At 42.5% G+C, this 11,073-nt stretch overlaps 1 protein-coding gene across 1 annotated transcript; it reads left to right on the forward strand.

Moving 5' to 3' along the window:
- The first annotated feature begins 2,867 nt into the window (after window positions 1-2,867).
- LOC110529130 (ankyrin repeat domain-containing protein 33B-like) lies at window positions 2,868-8,187 on the forward strand. Its single transcript, XM_021611269.2, has 4 exons — window positions 2,868-3,683; window positions 6,243-6,372; window positions 6,582-6,722; window positions 6,825-8,187. The coding sequence occupies exons 1-4, from the start codon at window positions 3,231-3,233 to the stop codon at window positions 7,637-7,639; spliced, it is 1,539 nt and encodes a 512-aa protein (XP_021466944.1). The 5' UTR covers window positions 2,868-3,230; the 3' UTR covers window positions 7,640-8,187.
- Window positions 8,188-11,073: the final 2,886 nt, after the last annotated feature.

Genomic DNA, 11,073 nt, shown 5'->3' on the forward strand with positions numbered 1-11,073 from the left:
GTCTGTTGGAAAGCAGACTGAACCAGGTTTTCCTGTAGGATTTTGCATGTGCTTAGCTTTATTCAGTACCTTTATATACAAAAAAAAACTCCCTAGTCCTTGCTGATAACAAGCATACCCATAACATGATGCTGCCACCACCATGCTTGAAAATATGAAGAATGGTACTCAGTGATGTGTTGTGTTGTATTTGCTCCAAACATACTGCTTTGTATTCAGGACTTAAAGTTAATTTCTTTGTCACATTTTTGGCAATTTTACTTTAGTGGCTAATTACAAACAGGATGCATGTTTTGGAATATTTTTTATTCTGTACAGGCTTCCTTCTTTTCACTCTGTCATTTAGGTTAGTATTGCTGAGTAACTACAATGTTGTTGATCAATTCATTAGTTTTATCCTATCACAGCCCTTAAACTCTGTAACTGTTTTTAAGTTAGCATTGGCCTCATTGTGAAATTCCTGAGCGGTTTCCTTTGTCTCCGGCAACTGAGTTAGGAATGACGCCTGTAACTTTGTAGTGACTGGGTGCTACACCAGCCAATGTGTAATTAATAACTTCACCATGCTAAAAGTGGATTTGATGAATAGAGCCCTAAATTACTCTGAATAAAGAACATCTGCTATAAAAAAAAAAAGTCTGAATAATAATTAAATAAACGCTGAACCAAACTCACTGGTAAAGTGAGCTAAAAGAGCGCAGTTTGGGTTGAGACAGTAACAGTGAAAAGGGTACACATATTCAACACAGGATGAACCTTTTTCAGATAACACTTGTAAGATTTCTACCTGTGTGCCAGGCTGCCAATCCAGACAGTAATCTGGCTGGCACTCTGTTATAAAGTGATCCTGTTGAGGTAAATATAGTTTGTGGTGTAGACCTTAAATACTGGGCCATACATGAAGGGCTGTACTCTTTTAAACAGCAACTGACCTAGGTCAGTGTTTCAACCTGGACTGACCAGAGCCTACTGTACTATTTGGTTGTTGGCAGAACAGCTAATCTGCTCAACTCCAAGATAACATAAAGACTAGGACGTTATCTTCAAGCCGATTTAAGTCAAAACTGTAACTAGGCCGTCGTCTTGGTAAGTAACTCCAGTGGATAGCTGGCCTTGTGTTTTAGGTTATTGTCCTGCTGAAAGGTGAATTTATCTCCCAGTGTCTGTTGGAAAGCAGACTGAACCAGGTTTTCCTCTAGAATTTTGCTTGTGCTTAGCTTTATTCAGTTTTTTTTTATCCTACAAAACTCCCTTGTCCTTCCTGATAACAAATTCCTCTCTGGCAACTGAGTTAGAAGTCGCCTGTATCTTTGTTGTGACTGGATATATTGATACACAGCAAACTGTAATTAATAACTTCACCATGCCCTAAGCCGATCTGATCTTGTTGTTATTGATTTACGCTTCATAAGTGTTTTTAATCTTATTTTAACAGCCACTTATTTGAATGTTAATACATTAACTTTACTACATTATTTTGCATGAGGCCCTACAACATTATTTACTACATAGCAGATCAGGGTTGCCTGGTTTTAATTGTGTACTGATTTCATATTGGGAATTAAATGTTACACTCATAAGTAGTTTAGCATTGACCTGACATACAACATATTGCTAAAGGCTTACCAGTTCAGGGGCCTACTTCTGAGGCCTACTTCAGTTGACAGCATCAACTAAGGAATCAACTACGGAAATCATATATTGCTTAATGAAGATCAGGTCCAGGGTCTACCATACACAGTAAGCAATCAATCATTTCAAGATCTGTAGATTGCAGCTGAATTTGCATAGCCCCCGCCAGAACAATCTGTAAATCCAGCATTTGAACGTGCGGTTATTTTTTAAATCTAATTTTCTCATTATACTGAGATCTTGAGTTTGATTGTTAGAATTCTCACTGTGTAATAGAGTGGATAGGCATGTGTGAGGAGCAATGAACAGAATAGACTTTCAAGAGGGCTGCTTTTGCCACCCACATGATCACATACAGTACAAATCACTAAGACTATGGCGCTCAGACAAGCGTGGGAACCGCACTGTCAAAAGGTGCATCGTAAAACTGACACATCCAAGCTACACCCAAGCCTTTAGCTGCTTCTAAAATAATGTCAAACAACAACCAAAATAATATGAATTAGTGGCAAGAAGTGTAACTATACACTGTGAAGGAAAATGAGGAGGGGGGGGGGGGGGGGGGGGGAACGTATGTAAGAGGCCATGTTATTTTTGCTGAATCCAATTACCAGTCAGTTAAAACAGATCTAACAGCAGCCACAGCCAACCGTAGATTAGGGTCATGGACAAATGTTGCACAACTCGTAAGGGTTGAAGGTAAGGGGGTAATGTCATGAAGTCACTTTTATGGGGGATACCCATGTTACTGTTGGAACCAGATTTAGGGTATGGGTATTGGATATGACACAAAACCAGTATAGCATAAGACAGGAATGCAATGAACATGTAGTTGATGTGGTTGTACAAATTCTAAATGATCTGTGAGTTGAGCTTTAGCTATGCAGACCAAGAAAAGTCAATACAAACTATGCATTGTTCAACTATGCATTTTGGGAGAGAGAGAAAGAGAGAGAGCAGAGAGAGAAAGAGAAAGAGAGGAGGATAGGGAGAGAGAGGGAGAGAGAGGGAGAGAGAGAGAGTGAGGACTGATTAAAGGGATTAAGTAGCGTCAGTTTAGACAATTCTTCTCTTCCACATCGGTATAAGGAAACAAAATGATTTACAGCAGGGGAATAGAAGATTAGGGTATCAGCACAGCAGGACGTAGACACTATCTAAAATAATTAAGTGCCTTTTGTTGAACAGCATTTTGTGGGACAACTTTGGCAACAAATGCATTGAAGAGATGAATTCTCAAGCTGTCACACCGTTGTTGGCTGTTGCCATTTGGAAAATGAGAAATACAGAAGGCAAATGAAGAGCTGATGAGAACAAGAGGATCCTTTGAGGATGACAAGGTCTTTAATGTCCTAATACTTCAGAGAACAAGCTTTATTGATGGATTAAAGGGGACATTCGGAGACATCCTCCTCAAGTGGCTTTTGAACCAGAACAAATGTTAGATCATGTTCCAGTTAGGGGTCATACTGACTTCTGCTTCCTCAACAAGACCTAGCTAAGTATTTACACTTTGAATGAGAGAGAATTGGTCAGATGAGATTGGGATTTTGGTCCCTTGTTCTTGTTGTTGTGGTGGATTTTAACCCGTGAGTTAAATGGTGCTGATCATAGAGGACTCAGGTGGAGGTGGAGGGACGTTGTTAAAAGTTCAGCAGAATGGGATCTCTGGAGGTCAGGCGGGGGCTGTCAGGGGTCCCATAAATGAGGAGTTGGAGACAGTCGCAGACGACAAAAATGAGGATCCTAATGTGGGAGACAATGAGGACAACAACTATTACGATGACGACGACGATGATGTCTATCAGGAATTTGAAGAGTTTGACTTTGACACATTGCCAGATCGGCCAGAGGATAGCAGGAGTATCGCCTCTGATGACTCTTTTTATCCACCTGATGAGTCTCTCAAATACAGGACTCCCAGCCCAGTCACCCCTGAACCGCTGTCTTTCTTCATGGCCTGCTCCAATAACAATTCCATCATAGTGAAGATTATGATAAGGCAAGGGGTGACAGAGGAGGAAGTGAGAGAAACAGATAAGAACAACAGAGTATGTTTGCATTGTCATTAAAGAGATTAACTAGTCAATGTTCTCTGTGATTTAGAGTATGTCCATATTATCAAGTAAAGGCTAACTGTACAAACTTATAACATGGTCTCTGTTTCAATGTCCACACAAACATCCTACTTAGAATTAAGCAATGTATAATGCTTTCTACATGGTATGCTAGTATGGACATTGGAATATAGATCTTTGTAAACGTCGGTTTCCACAAGATGAGTAATAAGCTTTATGTTGATTTGATATGAAAGACATTTTAGTCTTTTTGCTCCCGTTTCTGCATTTGTACTAGACACCCAAACTGTGTCATTTCTGTGGACAGTGACAATATCAGAGGAATACTCAGAGCGGTTGGTTAAGCCCTGGAACAGATGGGGGGGGGGGGGGGGGGGGGGCGTTGAAGCAGCTCGTAATCATGGCTGAGCTTTTAAAAGGTTCACCCAAGATATCAGGGTGCAGGAGGACAATACTAAGAGGGGGTTGATGCTTCAAATCCCTTATTCTCCTCACCATTCATGACCATCATGGGTACCCAACAGGTAGACATTGGGGTTACGCATATTGCAATTTTGCTTGTGTTTCTCACTGCTGTATCCAGTGGTAAAGCAATAATACTAGGGATATAACATAGCAGCCTACACATTCAGTGACTACTATTGATAATTATATTCAAAAGGTGTTGCATGTAGATTCCATAGAGAGAAGTTTCGTGATTTTCCTCAGCATCTGATCAAGCTGAGAAACAAGGCTTACCCTTTGACCTTTTAAATCCCTTCAACGCGTGGTGAAGAGACAGACTAATACAGTATAAATACGTGGAGAACTCTGCTGTCATGCTACACCTACAGTAACGGTACGTGTCTGGATGGATAAATGCAAATGTCCTCAGTTGTTTCACGTTACATCCTACACTGACATGACATGAGCCCTAATGTGTGTATTTGTATAGATGTTAACAAACACACACACAGCAGTGTTTTTAAATCAAACCCTCTGAATGCGGACTGTTTGAGCAGAGTAGAACCTTACTTTGGCAAATCTAAAATTGTACTTGTCTTTTTTCCAATTGACTCAGACAGATGATGTTCTCCCATGGGTTGTTTATACATGGGGTGTTGAATATGGAAACTTTCAGTTTTAATTCCTCTTTGGTCCCAAAGCTTTGGTATAGGCCTACCTCAGACCTTTACCTTAGAGTTGAATATGGAAGCCATAAGCAGTGGGAATACTGGAAGCTCTGCTGATCCTTTAGGTTTTCATGATTAGTGGGAAAAATTATTTGTTTACGGTACACATTTTCTAAGGAGTTTTCTTCAGATGGCTTAATCGTGATTTGTTTCACAGTAGCCTTGGTGACTGGGCATTTCCCCAAATCCATAAACTGGGTCATTGAGCCACCCTTGTATACTGTTACCTATACGTCATTATGCTATCTTACCATAGGGCTGGTGGACTGTGATTAGTACTGTAGGCAGCAGCAGGCAGATGGTTCAGAAAGCTCCAGAAAGACAATTAGCTGAGACTTAACTTGGAATTCCCTTGGGGATCATTAGGCCTGTCAGTTGGGGATCATTAGGCCTGTCGGTTGGGGATCATTAGGCCTGTCAATTGGGGATCGTTAGGCCTGTCGGTTGGGGATCATTAGGCCTGTCGGTTGGGGATCGTTAGGCCTGTCAATTGGGGATCGTTAGGCCTGTCGGTTGGGGATCATTAGGCCTGTCAGTTGGGGGACCATTAGGCCTGTTGGTTGGGGGATCATTAGGCCTGTCGGTTGGGGATCATTAGGCCTGTCAATTGGGGATCGTTAGGCCTGTCGGTTGGGGATCATTAGGCCTGTCGGTTGGGGATCATTAGGCCTGTCGGTTGGGGATCATTAGGCCTGTCGGTTAGGGGATCATTAGGCCTGTCGGTTGGGGATAATTAGCCCTGTCAGTTGGAGATCATTGGGCCTGTCAGTTGGGGATCATTAGGCCTGTCAGTTGGGGATCATTAGGCCTGTCAGTTGGGGATCATTGGGCCTGTCAGTTGGGGATCATTGGGCCTGTCAGTTGGCGTCTCTGGCTATAAGTCACCCTCCAAGCATATACGTTTATCAGTGTTGCTCTAAGTATTTGTTTATTTTGATATAGTTTCTATTCTACCGTGTCAACACAATTCTAACACCACACACCTAGAACTAGAATAGCTGTTAATGTGCCTCAAAGACCAGAGATATTGAGCACTGAGACCACGGCCTTAAGACCATAACGCTCCAGGGAGTGTAACAGTGGCAGAGTCTTGGATTGGTGATCTTACCTTGTGTCCTTAGTTAGCTACATCGTCATTTGTAAGCACTAGCAGCAGTCACGCCTGAACTTTGAGATCTAATGTAGACAAGTGACGTACCGGTAGTTGTGTGATGTACTATACCCTATGTGCAAGGTCAAATGTTAGTTGAACAGTACAACACTGTGCGTCAACAGATTTACCTTAAGGGCTAATCTTTTTTGTTGTCATCCAAAAAGAGAGATATGTCATTGACCTTTGCATGTGGTTTGTGTTTTTCAGAATGGGCTGATAGTAGCCTGTTACATGGGCTGGGTGGATGTGGTCATAGCGCTCTCTCAGTGTCCCCACATCGATGTCAACTGGCAAGACAACGAGGGGAATACAGCCCTCATGACAGCTGCTCAAGCTGGTAAGAATCCACAGATGTTTTAAAGTTGAAGGTTTGTTGGTTCCTAGTACAGTATATTTTGGGAATGTGTCAACACAAATATGATTATTCTCAATGAAAACAGACAGATTAAGCAAACAGATGTATTGATCTGGAAACAATGAGTATAATTCCACGTGGTTCATTGTGAATAAGGTGAATAACACATTTGGTTTATTTTTCAATGCCAGGTCACATTATGATATCCAGCTACTTGATCAACTACTTCTCCAACCTGGACCTAGAGCGTAGGAACTGCCATGGATTCACAGCTATGATGAAGGCAGCCATGCAAGGGAGGGCAGATGTTGTTCGTTTGCTCATGTTGTCAGGTAGAGCTAAAATATTTAGTATTTCTATGTCATTTTTTACAATGTTTTCATTGTCTCTATTTTGTTCCTGGACTGCCTTTATCTGTGTATTTCCTATAAAAGGAGCGGACGTGGAGGCGAGGGACTACGGGCGCAAGATGACCTCCAGGGAGTGGGCTTTGTTCACATGCCGCTACGAGACGGCCTACCTGATGATGCGTCTGATGGCCCAGCCGTGCGCCGAGCAGTTCTGTGAATCCTACAAGCTGGAGTGGCCCATGCTGCAGGAGCTGGTGGCCCAACGCCAGGAACCCAAGAACTGCTGGCAGAAGGTGGCAGACAAAGCCTGCTGTAGGTTCTCCCTCCGCATGAAGACGGACCCTGTGGACGACGGTGTGATGGACCACATGGTGCGCATCACCACCGCCCTGTCCAGCCCATTGATCGCCACCGCCTGCCACACCGTGGCCCTGAGAAGCCCGCCCTGCATTGGGAAGCGGCGCTATGCTGTACCGGAGATCCTCAGGAAGCAGCGAGTGGACGAGCTGAAGCGCCTGGGGCCCGACCGGATCAACAACTACAAGAAGCTGTTCAATAACTCCCGGGTGCAGTTGGTTCCTAAGAAGACAGACCGGAGGGCCAGCCTGCAGACCCAAATGTTGCAGGAGGTTGCGGTGGCCGGTACGTCTGCCCTGAGGCGTGCCAGCTTGCTGCCCCTGAACATGATGAGGAGGAGCAGCGTCAGGCCGGGCATTGTGATCCCCAAGGTGAGGCTGTGCAAGGCCCCCTCGGGGCCCGCCTCCGAGAAGAGAAGGAAGAGCAAGGACCCTGCGCTCCTCCAGCTCCCCAAGTGGAGGTACAAACAGGCTAAGGAGGAGAGGAGGAGGCAAGAGGAGGAGGAGAAGCAGAGACGTTTTCCCACAGTGAGGAGGCGGTGAAAGAATTGAGCTATGAGGAGAGGTCAAAAAAATGTCAGGAGCCTTGGGAGGTGAGCCAACCTTTTATTACAATTGGTACTGAGCTGAAGAGTTGAAGTGATCACCTGCATTCGAGATTTTAAGGATTTTGCTACTAGATTATACTGTAGCCATGGAGCACCATGTCTTCCTGTCCTACATTTGGGTATTCTGTGTTGGGATGGGAACAATTGGCTTGAACTGTGCACTCACTGTGAGGAATTAATACTTGAACTTTGATCCAGATTTATTTTTGTATGCATTCTTCAGATTATGACTATGTTTGATATTTCCATTGTAAAAGGATAACTCACTCTAACACAATATTACCTCTGCACATTGTTTATTGTGTCAACGTTTCAGTCAGACATCCCAAAAAAATACTGACACCTACTGCATATTTAGGTTTATCTGAATGTTAAGGATATTCTCAAGGCAGACAGTACACTAATCAGTTGGATGTTTCCTCAACTGTTAATAAAGGATACATGTTAGTACACTCCCCTATGTGTACTCCAGCATTTTGGAACAGAATGTTAGCTTTTATATGAGGGTATTTTCATACATATCTGTTTTACCATTTAGAAATGATTGCACTTTATGTATCTACCCCCCCCCCCCCCCCCCCCATTTGAAGCTGTCATAAATATTTGTACAAAATAGTGATGTGATCATGATTAGATATAATGAGGGGGTATGGCAATTTCTACTGTAACACTTAAGGAGCAAAACCACCTTCTGCAGGGTAATGTGATTTCACAATACAGATATATCAGGACAGGTGGGGGATTATCCATTAAAAGAACACAGCAAGGGCTGTTAAAGCTATCCCAACAAAACACTGAGCGATGTGGAGTGGGATGTTCCGGTGCCAAATGAGCCTCAAGTTTACCCAGTGGGTACTCATTCAGGTAGATTCAGCTGGAAGAATGCAAATTGACCGTTTGACTGGACAATTAAAAAGGTGACTCAAGATGAATTCAATGCAATGAATAGGTGATGTAGGTCTCTAACAGTCGGCTACAACTATTTGACTTCCTATCAGTCAGAAGGCTATATTACGTAAAACAATGCTCCTTGTCTATGTCACAAAGGCAATCCACCACAGGATTCGCTGCCCCTCCACACGAATATCAGTGAATATTGAAAATGGTCCAGGTGATTATATAACTGCTCTAAATTCTCTACAGCATCACATATTTGCATAATCACAACATTACATAATGTTAGCATTTTCACATTGAAGAAGAGATAAAATAATACATTTCCTTTACTGTTCCAAACGAATATCAAACTCATGGGCCATGCGGTCAGTATCTTGAGCACATTTCTGCTTAGTTGCATCGGTATCTGTATCTGCTGTGTGCATCGCAGTAGTACTAGGGTCGTCACTAGTTACCACAGCCAAAAAGTCATAAACCCCGCCTATTTCTAAAATGTATCTTCTTAAAATGTGATTTTAAATGTAACCCTAACCCTAACCTTAATCACACTGCTAACTTTATGCCCAACCCTCACCTTAAATTAAGACTAAAAATGTCATTTTAGTTTTCATTAACACTTAGATAAAGCCAATGCTGACTTTGTGGCTGTGGTAAAGAGTGCAAAACAATACTAGACCAAAGACATGTATAACTAAACCAAGATAGACCACAGCCCAACGTTTCAAATGAGAACAAATTAGTCATAGTGGGCTGAACAAGCATGGCCAAGCACGAGCTAGCGAGATCCCATTGGATCCCCGTTTCCGTTAGGGAACAGCTAGTCTGTAAAGTGCGCGTGTGCAATAACTCAAATCGCCTTTGCGCTCCTAAACAACGATAAAAAAATGTTTTACTTTGGCAAGGGGTAAAGTCTACAAAACTTAGTCCACTCTGTTCGTAAGAGTTCTAGTTTTGGGAACAGAAAACTGTTGATATCAAATGTTTCATCGATGAGAAAATTAGCAGAATGTCGGCCAAAATCCATCTCGTTCAATCTTATCCCACTGCCGGCCACTGGGCGTCCTTTCACTACCATGTTTGGTAGTGAGTGGAAAAGCCAAGCGGATGCATCACATTCATACATCCTGAGAAATATCTGTTCTATCTGTGACTAGGCCTTGCAGAGTAAAATGGCAGACCCGACCTGCATGAGGAGAGTTGTCCCCAAGATACCCACTAGAGGGCACTGCAGACTGGTCCAAACAGTTGACATGCAGTCAGGCTACACACCGCATGCTCCTTCCCAGCACACAGGCCTCAGAATGATGGATTCTCCCAGGATTAGCGAAACAATTAAAAATGAACGGGATACAATGGAATATTCAATCGCTTACATTCTAAAGTATAGATCGCTTCTTTTCAGATACACTAATGCTGTATCTGGCACACTGGTGAAAAATGTTAGCATTTTCACAGAAACAGCATAGGCCTTCTTGTGCCTTCATTCATCCATTCATAATCTATGTTCTTAGCTTTTAGAGTGCAGTTTTGGGAGCTGTGATGATCCTAAGGCAGATGACAGAGAGAGAGAGGCACGACAATGGATGGATGGTAACCTCGGATTTAGCATTACCCAACTAGGCCAGCAGCATGGCAATTAACACCTATCACAGTGGTAATTTCACAAGGCTGCAGCTCACACAGAGCTGTCAGCATTACCTCCACTCAATGTCAAAGAGAAAACATTTAGAGAGAAACTGTAAGGACACCCCTCATCAGTCTGCTGCCCTCAATCCCCTGGCTGAGCTGGCTGTGGAGGATTTCTATCAGATTCTGATTGGCTTGAAACTCTTCACTAAGCCTTGAGAATAGGAAAATGTGGATTGGAATAAGAAAACAAATTCTTTATACAATTATTATTATTATTATTATTATTTTTTAAATACTCTCAAAGTAACTGTAACATGCTGTCGGCACATCTAATAAATATTGGTGTAATTTTGAATTAGTGGAATGGAAGCTACAAAACAAAGCTAGGAGCTTTGTATGGTGGTTTTGACTTCTCAACAGTCACATTCCATTAGCAAAATGAGTTCACTGCACTGAAATAATTTGGGAAGTGTCTGATTGGAATGTTAATTCAAATCTCACACTTTTTTGTTACACCGGTCTGTCTCCCTTGGTTACAGGGGAAGTTTAGGAAACACTATGTTCTGAATCTGGAACGTCACCTCATCAAATCACCATTCAGACACACAGGGCATTGTCTCATCCACAACCGTGTCTCATCCACAATGTGATTGCAGATCAAACTTTATATTTGAGTTGAGTTCGTTTACTTCAAAGAATCAAAATATTTTCTCTATTACTTAACTATATGCACATATTGATGTAGAGGAGTAAACATAATTCCTCTGGCTGAACCAAAGGTTTTCGAACACAGTGAGCACAGACAAACCACACAAACGAACAAACAACCCCCAAAACAGTGAC

This window comes from Oncorhynchus mykiss, chromosome 8 (assembly GCF_013265735.2).
Source record: "Oncorhynchus mykiss isolate Arlee chromosome 8, USDA_OmykA_1.1, whole genome shotgun sequence".
NCBI lineage: Eukaryota > Metazoa > Chordata > Actinopteri > Salmoniformes > Salmonidae > Oncorhynchus > Oncorhynchus mykiss.